The sequence below is a fragment of the Vicia villosa genome, linkage group LG1, assembly GCF_029867415.1.
Source record: "Vicia villosa cultivar HV-30 ecotype Madison, WI linkage group LG1, Vvil1.0, whole genome shotgun sequence".
In the NCBI taxonomy this organism is placed as follows: Eukaryota; Viridiplantae; Streptophyta; class Magnoliopsida; order Fabales; family Fabaceae; genus Vicia; species Vicia villosa.
Window position 1 is genome coordinate 240,275,291 of NC_081180.1, and position 24,890 is coordinate 240,300,180.

The 24,890-nt window shown below is 32.4% G+C and overlaps 2 protein-coding genes across 2 annotated transcripts; both read left to right on the forward strand.

Annotated features, from left to right (window-relative positions):
• Positions 1-3,644: 3,644 nt before the first annotated feature.
• LOC131645017 (E3 ubiquitin-protein ligase CSU1-like) lies at positions 3,645-7,685 on the forward strand. Its single transcript, XM_058915677.1, has 2 exons — positions 3,645-3,991; positions 6,758-7,685. Exons 1-2 carry the CDS (start codon positions 3,753-3,755, stop codon positions 7,431-7,433), a joined length of 915 nt encoding a protein of 304 aa, XP_058771660.1. The 5' UTR covers positions 3,645-3,752; the 3' UTR covers positions 7,434-7,685.
• A 13,024-nt stretch (positions 7,686-20,709) lies between these two features.
• Positions 20,710-23,622, forward strand: LOC131624364 (cell number regulator 5-like). The gene is made up of 5 exons (XM_058895318.1): positions 20,710-21,217; positions 22,172-22,235; positions 22,424-22,588; positions 22,713-22,778; positions 22,983-23,622. Exons 1-5 carry the CDS (start codon positions 20,928-20,930, stop codon positions 23,145-23,147), a joined length of 750 nt encoding a protein of 249 aa, XP_058751301.1. The 5' UTR covers positions 20,710-20,927; the 3' UTR covers positions 23,148-23,622.
• Positions 23,623-24,890: the final 1,268 nt, after the last annotated feature.

The following is a 24,890-nucleotide window of genomic DNA, read 5'->3' on the forward strand; positions in this document are numbered from 1 at the left end:
ATAGTGAACAGTATATTCCCTTCGTGGTCTATGGAGGGTGAACGATATTCGATCTTGATAACTCACGAATGTTTTGGATATCGTTGTAGAGTAATTTCAGATTAATGAAAAGTATGTCCTCGAAGACCCTAAATTGAATTGGAGAATTTGCACCATTGAAATACACAAGTACAATATGAGGATGGGGATTCATTCTGAGGTTTGTAAAGGAAATGGAACAGAGACCCTATTTTATAGAAGGTGTAGAGTACTAAGGACCTTATAAATTGTATCATATCCTCAGGAAAGACTTCGAAGATACATCTTTATATCCATCTTTTCCCATAAAATAAAGGTTTATCCAAAGATGCATGTTCCTATAGTCCCCTATGTTTTTTAAAAGTACAAGATGTGTCCGAAGATGCATCTTCGAAGCCACCCAAAAGTTATGTAGAACAACAGAACCACTTGATTATGCAGAGCTGGTTTCAAAAAACAAGCATTCCCAAAAAATACTATCCAATTTTATAATATTATGTAATGCGCTACATACAAAAAAACGTGTTACATTGTTAGATTATAATTAATATGCATCAAAACATATGTCACTTCCTAAATCTATTGGTGGTTCATCCTACGATCTCTCCTTATTTTCTTCTCTTTTAATGCCGCTTAACATGATAAACTCTTCCATCTTTTCTAAAAAGTGATCAGACCAAGTTTCAGCATCTTGTGTGAAATGTATTGTCCATTCTAGTGATGTCTTTAGTCTAGGACATTCCGGTTTCAAATGAACATGAACAAAATGTTTTGTTTTTTATAGCCAACTTATACACATGATGCGTTCGGATGGAATTTGAGGTGGCTTACTCCAAAGTGGAAAGAATGTTTATGAGAAATTATAGTGTGTTAAAGCAATACACATCATATCATAAACACTTCTATAAGATGTCAAATATCCAGGAAGCGCATCCATTCGTCAAACGGAGCTGGATCACCAAGAGAAGGAACTAGAGCATTGAGAATTGTAACGTAATTTGCTTCGTTCCCGTATAGCATTGTGTATGATTCCCTTTGTGTCTTCATCTCTTGTAGACAAACAAATTAGTAGCTATCATCTCCCTTACTGAGCAAACCCGAAATAGCTCGAAAACCAAAATTATTGTCACCTTCAACATTTATAATCCGCTCAATGTATTTATGCATAAAAATTAGTATCTCTTCAATGTGTTTGATTTTTGGTAATGGTGGTGAGGGAGATGGTTTTCTAATGCGGTCATCCTTGCAAACACTCTTTTGGGATTTTGGAGTTGGAGAATTTGGAAAGTGTAAGTCAACACGTTCAAAGTATGAACGAGACCATCTCGGGGAGTTGTCACTTCGTGTAGATTTGACCTTTTTAGGGGCATCCTTTGTTTTAACCGGTTCTGACGGTGGTTTCAAATCTATTATTTCTGGATAGGCAATCTTCCTCATTTGCACTTTAATGTGCAATTTCATTATATCATAAGTTTTCATGAATCTCTCTTGGATAACTTTCCAATCGGTCATGATAGATATGTTTGCTTTATCATCCTTTATAACTCCATCATCATCAAAACAAAGTTTTTTCCAATGAGTGAAAACTTCATCCATACGTATTAGTCTTTCAAGCTTCACCTTCTTTGAAATTAAACAAGCACATGGAAGACCGTAAGCCTTCCTAAGTGTACATCCACACTTTGAACTATCTGAACCTGTTTTATCCGTTCACTTTACTTTATGAAAAATAAAATTCAATGTCATCCGAGAAACGTTGCCAACCAACTGTGAATAAAGGATGTTATCTTTGAAACATTGTTCTAACATAATAATGCTCTGACTAAAATATGCTTGTATCTTATTATGTTGGTTTCAGAGCATTTGGTTAACGACATCTCAATCTCGAAAAAAATCACCTTTATTGTTTCCCAATCAATTCTTCAGTCTAGCAAGTGCAGATGCAACTCTGTTAGTTGTTGTATCTCCAAAGTGTCGAACCTGATCGGCCCATGCACAAATAATCTTCTCTTTAACCCGATCTAGAATTGTACCTTCAACATATTTCAGCAAATTTAAATATATCACAGACACACCCCTAAAATGTAGAACACGTTCGGCATATAATTCTTTCGTGGAAGAATTTATTATATCATTCCACGCATTCATTATATTTTCCACAACCACGCCATGTTCGACCATTTTCCTATCTTCACCATTGATTTGTTTGGTGCCAACTGCAAGTTTTATTCGACTTCTCACATTTTAGGTTATGTGATACTTACAAAGTAATACGGACGATGTAGGAAACACCATTGTGGACAACTAGCCTACTATTCTAAACTCTTGCACCTTATAATTTATATTCCTCGAAAGTGGACAACTTCTTAACAAAGTTCTAAGTTCTAACACTATTTCTTATAACCATTAAGACTTTAAACATGTAATGTAATAGTTTCACTATTCTTATAATGTCAAACATGTATGATAAATAATTATGAATGGAAACTGTAAGGTTTCAATAGAGTGATAATATATCATAAATAATTATGAATGGAGGCGGTAAGGTTTCAATACAGTGATAATTAGAGCCGGTAAAATGGGTCGAACTAACCGGGCCGACCCAAAAGCCGCGGAAAAATCTAGGTTTGAACAAAAAAATTAGAGTTCGTTTATTATACGGACTTTTAAGCCCGACCCATTAAAGACTCGATATTAACCGGGCTAGTCCAACCAAGTTGCGAATAGCCCGCTTATTTTATTATTATTATTTTTTTACAAAAATTCTAATGCAGTATACTAATATGAATATCCATATTATTTGTTTACTAAGGATACCATTTTAATTTTTTTATTGATATATATTAAATGCATAATATAGTTGTTCACAGTTCACAAAAAAATTTCAATCAAAATATTAGTTCGTTTCATTTATCCCGATATATATTGAATCCACCATATATATTTATTAAGAGTAGTAGTTTAGTTGATTTAATTTGAATATTTAATATTATTAAAATGAATTATAATATTATTAATTCGCTAACAAAATAATATGAATAATTGTTATTTAATTGTTATCTTAGATGTTGCGTTTAATTGAATTATATTGCGTATGTAATTGAGTTATATTGTCTTTAGTGTTTAATACTTATATATTTTACTTTTTTGTTTATCAATTTTTTTATTGTATTTATAAAAGATAACACTTTTTAAATTAAAAAATAAATACTAAATATAATCCAGGCCGGCCCGATTATCCGAAACTCGTAAACGGCTGGGCTTGAACAATCAAATTGTAATCCGTTTAAATTTCGGGCTTTTGAGCCTGGTCCGCTTTGCCCGTTTTGCCAGCTCTAGTGATAATACAATCTCAAAAAAATTCGTCGACACATCTCCGAATTAACCTCTAAAAAACTCAGAGATGCAACTCCAAACTAAATTTTGGTAAAAAGTTAGGATTTTGTACTTTCGAATTTATCTTCAAAAACAAGAGACATTTTTTATGTTTAGCTAGAGACCTTGGAGAAGGTATAAAGGTGCAAAGAGAAATTCCCATAAGAAATTAAAAAAAAGCCCATTTAAGAGACCCATTAAACACAAAAAGCCCATTAACACCAATGAGTATGCAAAAATCAAAAAATCAACACTACCTTTGGGAAAACAAATCGAAAATCAATCAAAATCGAAAATCTGAAATTTGAAGATCTCAAACCCTAATAATTTTTCTGTAAAATTGTTGATCGTGAAAATAAATGCCTCAGAGACATTCGAAGAACAACAACGATCTCGCGTTCTTCACGTACGACGAGAAGCGGAAGCTTGGTTATGGAACGCAGAAGGAGAGGTTGGGGAAGGATTCCATCAAACCCTTCGATGCTTGCTCTCTCTGTCTCAAATCCTTGATTGACCCTATGAGCTGCCAAAAAGGTCACCTTTTCTGTAAAGAGTGTATTCTTGAGTGCTTGTTGTCTCAGAAGAAAGATATTCAAAGGTACTCTAGAGTTTTTTTCTTCTATTCAATGAATTTGAATTTTTTATTTGTCTAGTTCGAAACCGACACCAGCACTTGTGATTGCGTTTAATTTATTTATTTTTTCCAATTATTATTGGTGTCGACGTGCTAGTGTCGTGTTTTATGTGTTTGAGCCAGACAAGCTATTGGAGCTTAAATATTCATTATTGTCATGGTCTGTATTTTGTTCTGATAAAATATTAAACTCGGATGAATCGGTTTGTGGCAGCAGACTTAGAATATAGAACTAGAAAGAAAATAGATATCTGCTGGTAGAGAAGTAAGATTCACAAATAGTGCTGGACTGGTTGTTGTCTTGTTGATACTTGCAAAATGCTGTCTAAGAGTATTTCGGGCTTTAATAAGGCAAATTCTATCTCTTGATTTGTATTAGTCTAGGATCGGTCGGTGTTTTTAATTTAAAAGTCATGATTATCGCTCGGCCTTCATAAAATGTTTGAACGTAGGGCGTGTGACACTGACACACAATTCCAGTGTCCTACCTATATGCCAAAATATATTTCACAGGCTAATGATAAAAGCAGTGAAGGATATCCTGTGCCGCTAAACACTTATCATTTGTAAGCTCATCACAAACTTCTTAGAGAAGTCAGTAGATGAGCATACAAAATAGTTGCAGTATCGGGTACTCCAAATTCCTTCTGAAAGTTTGAGACTACACTCCTTAAATCTTCCTACTTCATTTGTACTTGTCACATATGTAATAAGCTTCCTCCTGTTCTCTGCTATAACATTTTACTTCTCCCAACCTTGATGGAATCTTCCAGCTCCTTATTACATGTCCATTCTGTCTTACCACCACCAGATCTTTTTGGACAAGTTTGTTTCCTTGGAATTTGAATTTCTGTTCAATGCACCCTAATCACAGGGGTTATGCCCCAGTATTTGTATCATTTTTTATATGCTGATTTCTCTAGGGCTGTTCACATCATTGAGCCCAAAGAAGGTGGCTGCATATGGTAAGAGAATTTTTGCATGTATTCCTTCAATTCTTTGGGCTGGCACTTGGGCTATTAAAGCCAAAATAGAGGCTAATTGAAGAACCGCTTTTTTAGCTTTCCTTTATTTATCTCCTTACTAAAGTCTGCTTCGTCTCAATCTTTACCTCAAAAAACCAGAATAATCAATCCTAGATAGAGGAGCAGCTTGGACTATTAACTTATTACTTTAAAAAAACAACCGACGACAGTGAGAATACAATTAAAGAAAAAAGGAAAGTTTTAAAGAATAACAGAGGAAAGTGAGAATAGAAAAGAAGAAAAAAGAAGAACAGCCGCAGCGGCGCTGGGAGGGAAGGAATCAAACACAATGTGGGGTGGGGGGGCGAACTATAGAAGATTGGGAACGAGAGTGAGAACACGAGGAAGGTAGCGAAGAGAGTTCTGAGGTTAGGGCTAAACTGTTAAAAATGACGCAAAAGAGCTCAAAAGCTAATTTTTTTAAGGGTAAATTAGGTTTTTCTGGGTTAAACAGATAGCAGGTTTTAACCTGCTCTGGGCCGGGAATCGCTCCTGTGACCCTAAACTGCAACCCGATGGGTTTTCAAATAGCGCCCAGCCTCCACGCCGCTCTCCCAGGATAGCGCCGCTATTCCCGAGGATTGATAACTCTGCAAAAACCAAGCCTAGATTCCATGCGGTGCTCCCTTGTTCCTCTTCTTTTAGAATTGATCGGGAGCACCCATGTCTGATTCACTGATTCATGTCTGGAGCGATTATTAGCCATACTTTTATTACTTCCGACTGAACTCTGGATTACTGAGACTCCCTTCCTCTGTAAATCGGATAATTAAGACCAAAAATAATTAATTTTTTCCTGTGAAGGATGTAGCTGTTGTATACACTGCCGTAACAATACAGTTGGCATGGACATGCAAATTGCCACATAACGATTAACACGTGGCGGCTCTTGGGGTGGGTGGTAGTAGATCGGTAATTGATTGAGTCCAGTTACTCAAGAGAGACACATTGCTGTGCAGAACGTTGTTTGCTCTGCCGGTAATGTCACACTATCAAACATGTGTGGGTCAAACCACCTTTGGCTTGGATCACCATTGTTGCCTTGGGAAATTCCTGATCTGACAGTTTCAATGACAGATAAAGGATGGTTTGAATCCTTTGTGACCAAGAACTGGTCCTGTCACCATCTCACTTTGACTTTCAACACTTTTGTTGTTGTAACCAAAACTTATTGGCTGCTCCATTTCTTCCCCACGAGCATTCTTTGTTCCTTCATTTTCTCAACTGAATGCTCAAAGAAATCATTGGATGATTCCATCTCTCGTCAGTCTTTTTTTCTATGGCAGTCAATCCCTCAAAAGTCCAGTTACCATAACTGAATCAGTTTTTCATGAACTTTTCAATTTGATTTGTTTGATTTAACTTCCTCAATTTTGACATAAATTTTGACACTTTCGTCAATTTCCTTATTCCTTGCATATATTAGGTGCTCTATTAGATGCCACTGTTTAATTTTTGCAATTTTTCTGTATGATTAACTAAATGAATCTACTAGTTCTATCATGAGTTTTCTGTTTCCTGTAAATTGTGATAGCTGGTCTAAGTTCTTATGCAGAATATATTCCATTATGTTGTTCAGAACATTTAAATATATATTGTCCTTAACTCCTTATGCATGTTACATTTTCTTGCTATGGATACTACCAGTATTATGTTGTGAACATTAACAATGTTGTTTGTGATATTTCCTTTTGCAATAAAATAGGAGGCTTGTGGCACATTCTGCTCAGCAGAAGCAAGAAAAAGAAGAGGAAGAAGAGAAATTAACGTTGCAGAAGGCTAAAGAACTTGATGCATTTGATCAGCAGAATCACGGTGCTGTACCACAATACAGTGATAGAAGCTATAGCCGCGATAAAAATGGTTTCCATGGAGCAAACAGTGTGAAGGTCACTTCCTATGAGGAGGAAGCCCTTAGAACAATGAAGGCATTTTGGCTGCCTTCTGCTACACCAGAAGCTTCTGTTAAAGTAGACGCTCCTTCCACCACTACAATCTGTCCAGAAGGCAAGGAGAATCTGAAGTTAAAGACACTTTTCCCTGTCCAGTTCACCGAAGATACTAGCGAGCAGAGAAAATCCAACGCCCTTGATAGGAGCTATGTTTGTCCTAGCTGCAAAACCACTCTCACCAACACAATGTCGCTTGTAGCCCTCAGTTCATGCGGGCATGTTTTTTGCAAAAAATGTTCTGACAGATTTATGGCTGTCGACAAGGTTTGTCTTGTTTGCAACAAGGCATGTAAAGAGAGACATCTGGTGAATTTGAAGAGGGGAGGTACAGGTTTTGCTGGTCACGATGATAATCTTGAAGCCAAAGATTTCAAGCATTTGGGAAGCGGCTCTGGTTTGGGTCTGGTTAGACCTGCGATGAAAACTTAAAGCTGTATTCGTTTAGAGTGTTGGACACAATGATTACATAATTCAAAAGAAGAAATCTGCGCGTGTTGTTAACGGGGTATACTCGGCATCTTATGTATTGTTTAGTGATGTATTTTGTATGTTTTATATTTGGTTTTCTGTATTTGTTCAGTTCAAATCACAACCTGATAGATTGAAAAATCAGCTTATTCCGTTAGTGTAGTTGTTCCAATTTCAGCTATATTAATTCAAGTAATATTTAATCGGTCACAATGATAGTTGAAGGTGAGGTGGGTTTTTGTGGTCAATATTCCATGTGAATGACTTGATGCACGTGGGCTGCTTCAAGAAACAGGCAGGCAAACAGGTTGAAGTTCTTATCCACTAACGCAACAGAAAAGACATTCCAACAAAAGCCTATTATAGAAAGTGGAATTATTTCGTTTTCAACTTAAAAATCCTTCTTGATTGCTGCCCCTACTTGTGATCAGAGTTGGACTCATCCTCACCATTTGTTTTATAAATGAACCACTTGAATAAAGAAAAACATAAACTTATTTGTTGGCATAAATTTTCTATATATTTTGAAAAATCATATAAAATACAGCTAAGGTTGCCCGAGTGGGTAGGTAATGGTACATGATGACAGTGTTATTTTATCCTTATGCACATACTCTCTTTTATCATCCATATCCTCACAATTGTTAATGATAAAATTCATTTTAATTGAGTCTTAATTTCTACAAAATCACAAAGTTTTAAGTTTAATTCATATTTATTTTTAGTAGAAATATTAATCACTCGTAATATTACAGTTTGTAATAATCGTTTCTATTTTTTTTTTTAAAAAGATTTTCTAAATCTTCAGAAAAAAACTAAAATAAAAATAATGTGAGTTTTTTTTTGTTGAAAAATTTGAACTTTAAAAGTTTATGATCTTTATAGAGATTAAAAATATAGGGAAATGTTCGTCCACCCTTCGGATGCACCTAAAAATAATTTTACTCATAGTATTTTAGTCAATTATCTCATTTTTATTAAAATTTATTCGAAGATGCTATGTATAATAAATAGAGGAGTGCTAGTAACACTCTCTTTTCAACACTCTTTCTAACACTCACTTTTTTATTGGTTAAAACATGTGTGGGTCCTACCACTTTGTGTTGGATTCATGTTCAAAGTGAGGGACCCACGCATGTTTTAACCAATAGAAAAATGAGTGTTAGAGAGAGTGTTGAAAAGAGGGTGTTGCTAGTATTTCTCTAATAAACTAGTAACTAACCCGTGCGTGTGCACGAGTTCTGGTATGTGACGCGCATTTGTTTCAGATATACATTTTTTAATAGAAAAATGTTTGATACCCGTTAAAAAATAATAATTGAATGTATAAAAATATGTCTGGTATCCGTGAAAAAATAATAATTGAATGTATAGAAAAGTGTCTGGTACCCGTGAAAAAATAATAATTAAATGTATAGAAAAATGTCTGGTACCCGTGAACAAATAATAATTGAATGTATAAAAAAATGTCTAGTATCCGTGAAAAAATAATAATTAAATGTATAAAAAAATGTCTGGTACCCGTAAAAAAAATAATAATTGAATGCATAGAAAAATGTCTGGTACCTTAAAAAATAATAATTAAATGTATAAAAAAATATCTAGTACCCGTAAAAACATTTAGATCAAGATATTTTCTCTTTTCATATAATGTCATGCCTTAGAATTTATAAACTAAAATCAAGATATTTTCTATTTATTATCAAAATGGTTTTATATGAATAATATATAGTTCAACATGAATAAGATATGAATGTTCTCCTGTTAAAATCATTTATTTTATTTTTTAATACATTAAAAAATTATTTTTAGATTTTTTTAGTATTAGTGATATAAAAACTAACTAAAAAAAGAAATCTTAAATACTGAGATTCACTATTAATAAAATCATAAATTTTAATTAAACATTATATTTTTGTTTCCTATCATGACTTTTATATTTTCAAATACTTTTAAAAATGGTCAATAAATTTCAAATTTTTTGCATAGAGGAATATTTCCATCCAAATCTGGAATATTGTGAAATGGTGTCTATAGCTCAATTGTGCACCAAAATTCAAAGAAACTAAAAATATTATCAGTGTGGTAATATTTCAAAAAATTTATGAATATTTTTATAAATATTTTTATGAATATATTTATAAAGTTATTGTTGTTATTATTTCGTATTTGGATGGAATTGACCCATTAAAATTTTAATTTTAAGATTTCAAATATTTTATATTATATATATATATATATATATATATATATATATATATATATATATATATATATATATATATATATATATATGTATGTATATATTAGACACAATAATAACTAATTTATTAACCTACTAAATAAATTAGACATGTATTTTAAAAAATTAAATTTAATTAAAAAATAATAATTAATAAAATATGATGAATAAATTTGGAAATTATTTATAGTTAATTTAACAAAAAATTAATAAGTTTCTAACTTGCTAACCCCATGAATCCAATATCTCGGATGTAGTGATTTTCTTTTTTAAAATATAAAAGACATAAATAGATTTGATTATTATTAACTTTTATATAAAAGACATTTCCTTATTTATCTTTTCCTCCTGAATAAAGTTGTATATTTTTTTAAAGAATGTATATGATTTAAACTTGACTGTTGAAGCATAGGCAGATACAACAAAAGCAGCACCGAAGTAGAGAATTCCCATGAGGCTGGTACCCGTGCATGGCACCTCCAATTGTTTAGAAGATAGGGAAGAACACATTAATATGATATTATTGAAAGGGTTAAGAGGTGTAAAAAAACTATAAAAATCATGAAATTTTTTTCTTATATCATATTGAAGTGCTAATATTTTCCTTAATATGGCAAAGCAATATAAATCTATCTGCCAAATCCAGACTTACCAGTTACCCTTGTTCCCCATTCATATGCTTGGTCCAGCAAATATGAATACTCCATTTCTTCAAAACACTTTTGCATGGAGGAGAGATGCTCACTAAAGTAAACAGACAGGCAAACTTTTGTTAGATCTTTCGCTATATTATCGTTGATCATTGACCAAAGACCGATGCCTTTCTCTTTCTCGAAAGGGTATCGTAACACATGTACGTCAAAATCGCAAAACTATTTATAGGACTGCAACGCGGCTGTTATTTAGAATATTTATCATAGTTTAAGATTAACAAATAGATTAATTCCATATCCTAACTAATTGAGAGAAGGAAAATTAATCTGTTATATGATATCAAAATCAAATATCATGTTTACTTCAAAAATTTGAGTCCAGTGCAAAGCCAATGAAAGCCAATGAATGAGAGTATTTATGGCCATAGCTACATTTTGATACTCCTTAAACAAAGAAACAGTAGCAAACATTCCAGATAAGCTATGCCTCATCCCATTATCTCTCTCTTCATCTTTCCTCCTAAAGCACCACGACGATACCTCGTTAACCTTTCCGAATAAACCATTGTCGTCGGTAACAACATCACTATAGAAAAACATGTGACTCTTGTAGACACCCAAACTTAGTTGCCAGAAGTTTGGAGCATCTCACTGCTGCTTGTTCACTACGCCAGAAAGGAGGTTCTCGAGTTTTCATCACCAGGTAAAAGACTGTCATGCATTAGAAGTCTTAACTTAAAGTTGATAAATCAAAAAACATATTGGGAGTACATGATCTGCAACTCTGCTGTATTTTATAATAAATTATACTAATGATAGGTACCACAAGAAAACTATAAAAAAGAGAAATACTTTTAACATTCTCTAAAGACATACAAGCAAATATAAGAAAGACACATGAAGTTACAATATGAAAAAAGAATTCCAAAGGCTGTTTGATGTCATTCTAAGAAGTGTGTTCTTGAAGTCAACAATTCTTCTTTTATTGTCTGTTAACCTCCCATCTTCCAGGATTTGAAGCATCATGCTGAATACATCAGGGTGGGCTTTCTCAATTTCATCAAAGAGTACAACAGTGTAGGGAGGACGCCGAACTGCCTCGGTCAGTTGACCACCCTCGGTGTAACCAACACATCCAGGAGGTTAACCAATGAGCTTGGAGACTGTGTGCCTTTCCATGAATTCACTCATGTCAAGTCGAATCATGGCTTCTTCTGATCCAACACGAGTTCGAAGGATAGCCCGACTAATGGCTTCTACTGGTTCGTGTTGACCAATAATACGTTTGTGTAGGGTCTCTTCCATTTTGAGAAGGGGGCCAGATTTTTCAACCGAGACGTTGTCCACAGGGATACCAGTCCAAGCCGACACAACATGCTGTATGTCAACTTCAGTCTCTAGTGCATCTACACCTATTCACTCATTTATAACAAAACAAAACATTAAACTTATTTCACCAATTGAATCCTAAAGCAGCTCCATTCATTCTCGAAAATATCCAAATATACTAAGGTGTCCAAAATCAGTGCAAAGTCAAAAACATACAGATACATTCCGAAGGAAAAACTCATAAACACATACACTCAGTTCAGACATAATTCGAAGAATGGACGATTCCATTCGGATTCAATGACCGTCACATTATCTCAGCAGCCATATACATGAAGCTAACCGGTGTCTAAATAACATAACCTGCCGTATCCGAAGCTCTTCACACCAGTCCCAAAGGACCTGCTGCAAGCAAATATCGTGTCACTACCAACACCTGCATAACATTAGTATAGGTCACCATCATCACAATAAAATTCGAACAGAAATATCCGATTCAGTTTGCGAATGTTATGTAACACAATCATGCTTTCAAATTCCCCCGTGTTCGACACAGAAGTCACAGTTATAGAGACTAACATGTTCATGCCGCAATTATCACCAATCTAACTTCATCATCATTACCCAAATGGAGAATTCATTCAAGCAGTTTAAAACAGAAGCAAACATATCGGTTCAGTATGGCAACATCAGGACGACAATTCAACTCTATCATGTACCCATTTAGACCACACAGTTAACTCTAACCATTTGATAAGTAAAACCAAATATGTTAGCATGAAAACTATGAAATGAGATCCTTTATAAACATCAAATTTTGAATATTTAGAGAGTTTGAACTATCACAAAGAATTGGATCAATATTCAGACCCTGGGACTCTTCTGTTGAACACGTTAAACGCACATAAGTGTTAAAAGAATAGCAGATGCCATTTTCCACCAAAGGGACAGACAAGTACCACAGATGAAATAAAGAGAAATCAAATTGAGCCATAAAAGTATCACACTCAATGCTCACTTCAATTTATGTAATATGGATGGCTTCACATCCAAGTCCATGATGCGCCTCTTTGTACATGAAAATATCAGATACAACAAAGAAAGAGCTTAATGTGATTATGAAGATCAAATAATAGATAATATATACCTAAATATCTCATTGTTGCCAATAATAAATACTTTCTCAATTGAACGACAGTAAGGAGAAGTAGCCAACAGTTCCATTATGACGATACAGTTCCACATATAAGAACATTCTATGCAGTTGTTATATCAAAACTACCCAAGCGAGTCAGAACAACATTAAGTCGTCCACTGAGAGGCCTGCTCTCAGGAGGGAGAGCCTCCCATGATTTTCTACTCATTACAACAACATTCTATAATTTACCGCGGCCGCCCCTTGGAGCCTGCTATACAAATGATGGAATAGAACTGGCAATTAAAGAACATAAGAAACTTGAAGGCATGCCATCAAACCAAAGACAAACTGAATCAGCCTTGCACTCGACACAATGCGAAAACCAAACACTCTGCACCTGCAACAATTAGACAGCAGTGCAAAACCAAGAATAAGCCCAGCAGCTACACATGAATTCAAAATAAACCGATCCAAGCTGCTTACTAAACTGAACCTGCATAACTCAATAAAACCGGATTCAGCATAAAAGCCTTAACGGAGAAAGGGGATAATAAAAGCTGTAACAGAAAGGTAGATAAGAGAATATCAGGAGGGATGTAACAAAAATATGAGAAGAAAAAATTGCATACCAATAACAAAACAATGGAGACAAAAGAGAAGCTCTTATTATCTTGGATAGGTGCAATCATGTTTATTTATCACCATTGGGTGCAACTAAGGACAATGGGAAAGACCTGCACCAAATCAACTGCTTTCCACATGAAAACCTGCAGTATGCCGCATAAAATTCGGTTCAGTACGATACCAAAATAAACGTTGAAGGATGGACAAATTACAAAATTGTTTTTGTCTATAAAAGCTACTTTCATCTGCAGAATCAAATAATTGTTGAAGTAAACATTACTATAGGAAATCAAAAAGGGATTTTAAGATACATAAATTAAAACAGAAATATGAGGGGATGAAACAATTGAAAAGGTGAGATCTTTATGCTTACATTGGTAGAAAATTCAAGTTGATCAAAGATGAAAATATATATTACAACAGAGAATTTATAGTCATGTTGGAAAGTCAGGGTGTGTTTTACGATGAAATTACAACAGGCATATGCAGTATCAGGAAAAACATACTTTGTCAACTGTATAGCCTCCTTCATTGTTCGATCATAAGCCTCTGCAATATTTCCCGAGGCATATGCATTAGAATGTGTAGGTGTTGGAATACAACAGGCATATGCAACGAATGTATAGCTTCCTCCCTCGCATCCACAGGAAAAGCTCGAAGCTTACGCAAGTCATTGCAAGTTTCAGGCACTGGCAGAAGGCCTTCAACTGCATTTTGACAGATAAACACCTGCAGATAATTTCATAACAGTAAAATTACATAACAGTAAATTCATGTCTAAAACCATCGAATTATATAACAGTAAATAAGAAGAAGTATATGAGATAAATGCAAATTAGTAAGCAAAATATCTCCCTCGGAAGTTGATTTAATCCTTTTTATATTACTTTGTGAGAGCCGTTATGTTCGCCTCTGGCTACTTTGACGCAGAGCCGGTATCCCGTTATACAAAGATGGGTGACTTCATGCATCCATATGTTCACCGAGTTAATTCCGAAATTCGCCACATTCTAAACCTGCATAAAACACCTCATGTTGAAACTCCATATAGATTTTTCCTTTCAACCGATTCAAGAGACTATTTCAGAATCAATAATTGAAAGGTTCATGTAACAGATAACATTTGACGAAACTAATTTCTCAGGACCACATTTGCATCAGATCACGTTTTACACGAGTACAGTAAAACAACATTTTCAGTTTCAACATTTCAAAAATCACAATTGAAATTTCATTTTGATTCAAACATCCAAATTACAATTACAAACAAAATCAAACTCTAACCAATTTCAGTCAGAATCCATCTCAATCCTCACCACACTTTTGAAATTATCAAAAGGCAAGATTTCTACAAAATATAATCACACTAATTCTAACAAAAAGTCCTTCCAAACTCAAATTTTCAGCTTACAATTTCAAACAACAAACACACTTTTGTATTTGAATCTAACAAAAAGTTACATAGGAAATCAATCCCAACCTTCCATTACAAATTATCAAAGGATAGAATGATATGTTTGTGCCTAGCTATGCAGACAAAACAAATCATGTATGCAAGAAAAAAGTATCCTTGAGACCAGCATTTGGAAATTGAAAGAGAAATTATAGAATTATTAGTACACTTTTTAAAGATTCAATTTCTACAATAAATCGGTGTTATAGAAACCAAAAATCGATTTGAAATCGAAACAAACTTGTACATAACTGGAGGAAAGACATATCAAGTTCTTAAAGAACAACAACTATTAAAAGATGAAAACCTCCAACAGAGTCAATTATGGTAATCGAACATATAAAACTCCCCACAACAGCCATGGCACCATAAATCCCTGAAACAAAGCAACTCATTACAAATTTTGCAGAACAAATATCATTTACTTATACAAAACATTATTAAATTAACCTAAAATTAGGGTTTAAGGGAGGGTAAGTTAATAAAAAAACCTAAACTGAAAATTTCAGACAGAGTTCATTCTGAATATTACCACCACCACAGTCACTGACGGAAACATGTTGTTGCCACCGCAGATCGACCACCGTGAAACTGAACGCCACATATCTAACGCACATCACAATAACTATACAATCAGACACATTCAATAAAAGCATAGTAACAAAATCTTACCAACGGAATGGATAGTAGTGACGATATGAAAAGGGGATCTGAAAAGGTTCGGTAAAACGAATCGCTCTGGATTGCTGTGATTGAACGGTTACATATCTGAAAAGGGTAAAACTGAAGGATATGAAGATTTTGAAATGAATGTAAAACAATAAAGTAAAAATCAAACCTCTAAAATCTGAGGAGAATCGGCGTCTTCTTCGTCGTATACGATTCAACTCCGACCACAAATTCCATAGCTTGAGCAAACAAACCATCAACATCACGATATCATCAGCAACGTGTTCACCGTCTCCATCAACATCATATTCATCTGCACAGAAATCAGAAGAGAACAATATCAGAGAAAGAGAGACAAAAGAAAGAGGAAGAGGAAGAGAGAGGTAGAGGAAGAGGGAGAACGTGGTTTTTTCAAAATAGAAGCAACCCTAGTGTTGGTAGTAGACAGCAAAAGCAAAAGCAAAGAAATGCAAAGGAAGTAGCCACGTGGCTCTCTAAGAAAGCAAATGGGCAGTTAGGTCTTTTCCAGAACATCTAACTTTCTTATATTGTAGATATATTTGGAGTGTATCTGGTAATGCAACTCCGTGACATACATTATACTCATTTAAAGTGAATAAAATTGAGCTAATTTATTTAACAATTCAATGATGTTTCTGGAGATGCATCTCTGATAATGTCAAGCGAAAAATTTGATAAAACACCACTTTGCATGTTCTTCTTTTTCATATTAAAAAGCAAGTTTACTCTCAAACCTTGTGTGGTGCTGGAAAAGAAAATGGATGCATGAAATATTATATTAAATTCTTCTGTGAAAGAGTTATATCACGATTTTATAATATATTTCAGGAGAGTGTCGGCGAGATATTCATATTTTTTGAAATATGTTGAGTGTACTATTTTGGACTAAGTGAAAAAGAAGAGAGTTTGTGTTTGGACTGATCGAGTTAGACATTTTGACAATACAACAATTAACGGAGTTGAATTTGTACATACTACATTGAAAAATTGGTAAGAAAACATAAAGGTAACTTTTGTCGAGATTGGAAAATCGTGAACCAAATGCTATGAAATTGATAAATATAATAGAACACTCATTCCGCTATCTCCCACAGTAGCTTGAGAAAGTTTTTGGGTGCGTTTCATTTGAAAAAGGATAACTATTGGATAAAACAGTACAATACAAACTTTTAAAATATTGAACAACTTTTTGTCTTGTACGATGTTTAATGGACAATTGACAGAACAAATAAAATAAAGTAACATTTACTACTATACCCTATATAAGTGTAAATTTTAATAGCACAGAGAGAGTATTTTTAATTAAAAAAAATATTTTCATATTTTAAATAACTTATTTAGAGACAATATGATATTTTCACATTAAATTAATAGAAGAAGAAGAGAGAGATAATATTTTTAATAGAAAATAAAATGGTATTTTTTGTATTTTAAGTAATATGTACTAAGAAAGAAAGGTATTTTTGTATTTTTAAATTATAAATATTAATAGAAGAGAGAGTGAAAAATATATATTATTAGTAAAAATTAAAAAGGTATTTTTATAATTTATATAATTTGTTCTAAGGACAAAAAAGTTATCTCATAGTTTAATAAGGGACAAAAATTCTAATTTTTGTTCAATTCCTAATCCTGATTTTTGTCATGTCCCTGCAGTTTTTAAATCAAACATAAGACAACTAAAGTTGTGATGTTCAATCCTTTATTTTTTTAGAAAATCAAACACACTCTTATACTGAAATAAAAAGACACGAGTGATTTGAAAACTCTATTGACATTTAATACATATCTTTATAAAAATTAAAAAAAATGTCAATGATTTTATAAAAGAAATTTAATAAATTTATAATAGAATTAAATATGTCAAAATAAATACTATATTTATAAATTATTTTTAACATTTTAAAATAAAAATTAAAACACAATAAATAAATTTAAATTTTTTAATATAACTATTTATATTTGCTCTATGTTATATTTATAATTTATTTATCTCTTTACAAATAACAAGTAAATAACAATACATTTTTTATATATAATTATAGCAAGTACAAAAAATTAAGTATTTAACATTATTTGTAGTTACATTTTGTCTTAGGTGTATTTTTATGGTATTCAATCAAAATTTCTATAAAACTTTAATAAATTTTGTGATATTCAACTAAGCTAGTCACATTTTTTTTAAGGATAATGAAATTTGTTGGTATTTAATTGAGATTACTAATCACTTATATAAAATCTACTTTCTAAATGGACATCTGCCAACTCGGTAAGATTCTTTAGTATCAGTTTTATCCTAGAAACTTAATGACAACTCAATGACAAAATAGCTAATAAGAAAGTACAACAGTCAAAATAATTTTATCGAATTCGTGCATCAGCGAGATTACATCGTTGTCTGTTTTGACTTCCTCCAATAAACAACGAGGTTTTCCAGATGCAAAGCAAGTGGCTGTTCTTCTTCTCTGGATCCTTCTAATTTGTTCACCATCTTCGATGTCTCCGTCTAACTATCACATCAATTGTCTCTTCAGACGCTCCATGAAATGAATGTGTCAAAATTTCATTTTTATCGAAGGTTTGGTGGCTAAGAAAATAACGTACCCGTCTCTCGTGAAAATTATGGGAGATGTTATGACACAAAATAAGAAGAGAATGAGAAGAGAAATGTGATAAATTGTGAACAATGTTGGAGATGTGATTGTTTTACTTATAGAAGACACGAATGCATGTAGGAGCAAAACTAATTGGCGCCTCCCTTTTAACTTTATGAAACATCACCATCTCATTTGGCTAAGTCAAAAAATCATACATGAAGGATCCATCCTATTTGGCGCCTCTCTTATACTTTTAAGAGGAGAAGTCAATTCATTTGGCGCCTTCTTTATAACTTTTCTAAAAACATAGTTATTATGTAATTTTTATGGAAACGTATATTTTTTGTTTATTAAAAAAAGAAATTTCACACCGTCCTATTAACTTTATATTTCAAAATTCTTTTGTAATTTAATTTAGACTTTTAAAAATATGTAATATTTGAAATAAGCTATTAATTTAATCCAAAATTATTATTAAAATTTATTAAAAAAATTAAAAATTAAAAATAAATGTTTGACTTTAAAATTGTAAAATAAATAAATATTAAAATATTTATTTGACTGGCATTGATTGCTCTCTATTTCCCTTTTTGAGTATTTAAGTCAAGAAAACAGGATTTTTGATTTTATCAATATCATGAAGGTGTTATTCAAAATATTTTCTTGTACTTTTCTCGGTAGGACCACTTTATAATGATACCACTAATGACTTAACCTACCATAATAATTCCAACAGAAATGTTAGATAAACACATTAAAATTGAATTTTCATATATTTCATAATTCGCATAAATAAATTATATAAAATGAAAAGTAAGAGAAACATGGAGAGAAGACGATAATCTGCATAAGTTAGAATTTTTTAATTTATAAGCAAAATAAATAAATAAATAAATAAATAAATAAATGAATAAAAATGCTAGAAGATTAGCCAGGGCCGGCAATCAACGCAGAGGCCCTGTTCTAATTTTGAAAATAGGCCCAAATTTAAAATATAAATACAACTATATTAATCAAAAAAGACACATAAAAATTACATTTATGTATTAATCAATAGTCTATTTAATTAAAATTATTTTGAATTTTGATCTATCTCAATTTTTTTATGTATTGAGTTTTTATTATAGTATTTTTTGATTTATTGAATTTTTATTATAACATTTTATTTATTACAATTAATATTTACGGAAAAAATATTGGACCTTTCAAAAATTTGAGGCCCCTAAAATTTGGGGCCCTGTGCTGTAGCACTTCCTGCACATGCACAGGGCCGGCCCTGAGATTAGCATCACTTTTTAATTAAGTTTTAGTTTTTATAATACAAGATTTCAACTTTGTAAAGAAAGAGATCTCTAACATTATTATATTCCAACAACCAATTCAAACCCATGCAAGTTTCTTCTTATTTATTTATTTATTTATTTTTGGTTAAGCATACCAGTTACTTCTTAGAAAACAATCGAAAAAATAAATACAAGTTGAAAATTGAAACACTGACATTAAATTTGGATTCACATTCAAACCATTGAATAGCTCAAGACACAAATATATTTATATAACTTCATCACCTAATCTAATGTAATAATTTTGTAACATCCCATATCCGTTTTCTTCATTATTATTATTATTTCATAAATCAGATATGCTCTCCGCACAAGTCGCAACTAGAAAACTAATTTTCCGAATCTTATAAGACTATAATAAAAGGTAAATTTTTTAAATTTTTTTAATACTCTTATGTGTCTAAAATTAAATTAAAATCCGAATCAATAGTTAAACGGGAAGAGACCCATTTATCTCATTTAAATATTTCGAAATGTTTTCTTTATCTTGTTACAACTAAAAAATAAACTAGATACCTAATTGTCTTAAATTTTTGAGAAACAATGCATGAAAAGTCAAAATTAATTATATTTAATTTAGATAATTATTTATATAGACTATTTTAATTATATTGTTTAACCATAGTAAATTTGACCACATGCCAAAAATCTTTTTTTAAACTTATTCTTGTGATTAAATTAAATTATAAAAATACAATTTTGCTTTTTTAAATGAAAGGATTAGTCTTAATTGCACATAAATAATATCTTATTCACACTATCAAATATATTTTTAATGGCTAAAAAGATGAATTATTTTTGGTAGACAATTTTGACATCTTAAACTAATTTCTCCATTCTCAACATAGTATCAAACAAGAGAAATTGATCACATTTATTATTAGTAAAAATCAAAATCTCTTCAAATTAAGCAAAACACAAAATCTAAATTAGTAGACCATTGGTTGAAAATTAGCCCAAAAAAAACTTTTTGCTATATTCTAGTGACCATGTGGTAACACAAATACCATTCAACCCAAACAAGAACTTATGTGGGTCCCACACAAATCTTTACCCAATCCAAATATTTAGTAGTGCTAATAATAATATATTAATAATTAGCATTTTTAAATTTGTAATTTCAATTAATAATTAATAATTAATAATAATAATAATTTTTCTTGAACAAACATTTTCCCACTTGTGTTGATAACCTACGACCCACCAGCAACAACAACCAAAAGAATAATCTTTTTTGCATTTTCTGAAAACCCATTAAGCAAAAACCAAAAGGGTTGTTTTTGTTTTTGTTTTTGATTTCAATTGGGTGTGAAGAAAAAGTTGAATTTGGAGGAAAGAGAAGAGAAAGGTGGTAGCTTTGTTTTGAGGTTTTTTGAGGTTGTGGGAATGGGGGATTTGGAGAAGCAGCAAGAGAAGGTGACGGTGTTGGAGGAAGGAAGGAAAGATGAAGAAGGTGAGGAGAAGGAGAGGCTTTTGGAGGGTATGGCTGTTTTGGATTTTGATATGCTTTGTTCATCTGTTGCTTTGCAGACTGCAAATGGAACTTGGGGGAAGCTTGGTGGTGGTGGTGAGGATGATGAGCATCGTGGTGAGGAGTTTGGTGGGGTTTTGAGGATGTGGGAAGGGGAACTTCTTGATTGCTTCGAACATCGGCGAATCGCTCTTGAATCTGCATGGTGAATTTCTGTTTCATGTAGACATGTTTTTTTGTATTGTGATGGTTCATTGTTTGGTGTTTTCTATGTTATGATGTTTTGTTTTTGTTTTTGTGTTTTTTTTTTGGTGTGGAATTGTTCATGTTGAGGAATTTTGTCTTGATTTTATGCAGAATTAGATTAGTTGTTATGAGAAGTTTAGTTAATTTTCTAAGGATTTGGAGATTGGAGATGATTGTTGATCTTGATTTTTTGTTTCAAATTGTTTGCTTGTTGTCTTCCATTTTCTGATTGACAAATCCTTGTGAGGTTTATAGTTTCAGTTTTTGAAGATAAGAAAATATTCTTATGTCATGCTTTCAAATATTTGTTCAAGAGATTGAGTGTTTTTTACGCTGATCATTATTATAAGAAAAAATCTACTTTTGAAATTCATTGAATAACCGATGTATCTGACTGATCCCCAGATACATAAGTTGTTCGATGAATCTCAAAAGTGAATTTTTGTTTATAATAGTGACCGGAGGAGGGTGTATATGTTTTCTCAAATCATACCAGATTCTTAATGTCTTAATCTCTTGATTGTTTTTTACGATTTTTATATAACTCTGAGATGTGAGAAATGTGGATTTTGACAAGTTTTAGTATACAATTCTCTGCTATAGGTTTTTGTTCTTGATTCACGGTTTTCACTATAAATTTATTTTCTCATCGTGAGGGATTTGTGAAATTTTGATTCATTTTCCGAGTTACTGAGATGCTTGATGTGGTTTTTGAATGACGAAGTTAATTCAGTTTAACTTGTTTCTTATCCATACATGTATTGGCTACGTTGCCCGCATATTTGTTCGTGATAAGAACTTTCTTTCTGTTAAAAGAGTAAAATGGCATGAAAACGGTATTGGTCTGTTGTTGTTTACAAGGATTTATATGATTAATCATGTATGTAAAATAGTAGCTCGTTTGGTGTTGCAGTTGTCCCTGCTACCGATTCGGGAAGAACATGAAGCGAGCTGGTCTTGGTTCTTGCTATATTCAGGTATTTTCACATTGCTCGGAAATTCTTATAGCTTCTCCATTGTTTCATAATGATCTATCTAATAGTCCTAACTTAAAACTTGCAGAAGAAGGGAATCATATTTAGAATTGAGGATTTCCATATTTAAATTTTCTGATTTTTCGTAATATTACTTTTTGAAGCTTGAAGATCCTTGTTTTACGTTGCAGGCATTTGTGTATCTTGTTCTTGCCATCTGCGCTCTTTTCAACTTCATAGCCTTTATCGTCACGAGACATCACTACTTTCTCTACCTGGCAGTCACCTTCATCGTTACCGGTGGGGCATATTTAGGATTCTACCGAACTCGTATGCGAAAGAAATTCAACATCAAGGTGGGCATGTCTGCATATATATTGGCTGTTTGTATTCTTCTGTTCAATACGTGTTGACTAACTTCGATGTAGTTTTTGCTGCATTTGTATATCTAACACAATATTTGTTGGTATCGTTTTTCAGGGTAGCGATAGTTTGGTCGACGATTGCGCTTACCATTTTGTCTGTCCTTGTTGTACATTGTGTCAGGTAATTCAAGATTCTCTTCTTTGACTTCTTCCAAACTTCATGGTGACAATAACCCGAATGAGACAATATTTATAATCATCGATTTGGATAGAAGCATGGTTATGAATAGAACATTATCGCAGAAGTCGATCCATGTAGCTGACTTCACTTAATGAGATAAGATTATGCTATTGTTGGTGTTTGAATTTTTGTATTACGATGCAGGAGTCAAGAACACTGGAGATTAACAACGTTCAAGACGGCACTTGGCACGGCCGGGGTGACACGATATGCATAGGCGGCATCAGAAACGGAAGCAAACCACTCTCCGTGTTGATACCTCCCCCAATCGAGTCCATCAAGCTCACCGATGAAAATTTTACCTTATAGAAGAAATAGCGCATAGTGTGAGAAAGTTATGAAACAATGATTCTTCATCTGAATTGCATCCCTATTCCTATCCATGTCAAGTTTCTATCACATTTCGCGATGAAAAGAGAATACAAGAAAACAAATGCTCTAACAAACACCAATCATAAACAAATTATGTTTGTGTTGGAGAATAAGTCTCGCATTGCTTGGAGCACAGAGAATTGAAGCGTATGTAAATTATGTACGCTTCAAATTTCTCTGTTCCAGGCAAACTTATTTTCAATATGGGATAACTTAATTTTTGGATGAAGAACAATTGCCCCCATGAAGTTGGTTTGCAAATGTGTATATAGAGTGTGCCATTCTCAACTAATGGGGTCTTATTTTTACCAGCCCTTGTAGTGTAAAGCTTCTATTAGTGTCACATTGTTGCAAGAATTCCATCTAGTTGTTGTATTCTAAACTTGTGGTTTATTAATTTGTGTATTTTTAAGTAGTTTTTTTACTATGATATTATGGTTTGCGGCGGAGGAGTAAGTGCGACTCGATTGCAATTTGAAACTATGGTTATTAGTTCTTGTAAATGTATATGTTGTTCATTTTTGAAGTTAGGGAAATGTAAAAATGTGAAATGCCTTAATAAATTTTTAAGGTATTTTTTTTCAAAATTTTTTAAACTCAAAAGTATAATTTTTAGAACAAAAAACCTATTCGAGGAAAACCAAACCTTATTTTTCTTTTAACCAATTCAATTAGTAGATTGAAGCATGAAAATTCTCAAGAATAAAAAGATTTCATTATTTGTTGAAAAAGGCGAGAATAAGGATTAATCCGAGTCAGAACTACTTATCCTCACCTTCTTTTTCAATAAGTAAAACATGAATAATGCCAAATTCTCCTCCTATATTGAATGAAAACTTGTTAGGTTACTCTTTACACTCTTATATGTACTCTTACGTACTCTTTCTTTATCGTGAAAAGTTACAATTACCTCTAGTATTTGGAGATGTATTTCTAGATGTTTTTTTTTTTTATACAAATTTCAATATAAGTTATTGAACCATCCTTATTTTGCAAAAATTTGGGTGTGTCCGAAGATGCATTTTCGAACAAATTTTAGTAAATTTGGGTGATTTTAGAATAACGCATTATGGTGTGATTTGGGTTTGATTGAAGATGCGTCTTTGAAATTTTTTAGCGAATAAGGTGGATTTCAGACTAACGCGTTCTAATGTGATTTTGAATGTCTCTAGAGATGTATTTTTTAACAATTTTTTTAGCAAAATAAAGTGGATCACGTATATGAATAAAAAAAAAAGAAATAAGAGAAAAAAAATAACACCAAACCCACACTAACACGACACATACAAGTCACAACTTACAATATATCTCACTTACATCAAAGGTTAGTAAATACTACAAACCCCCATTTTTCTATTACGACCATCTTTGATCTCACACTAACTAAAGGAATACAGGGGACTTAGGATAAAAAAGAAGATTTCAAGGAGAACGAAGATAAAGATTTAATAGAGCTCTTTCGTTATAGATTTTAAAAAAGTAATTCTTTGCTAAAAAATAATTTAAAAAGAAATAAAAATATTAATTTTTTTCTTACATTTTAAAAATTAGTTATGGACATATGATGTAGATTAAAATTATATAACACAGAAGTATATACGGTTCACAATAGCAAATGATAAAAAGTAAGAATATCGTTTTCACAAAGAATGTAAGAAGTTAGATTAATTTGCAAATTTA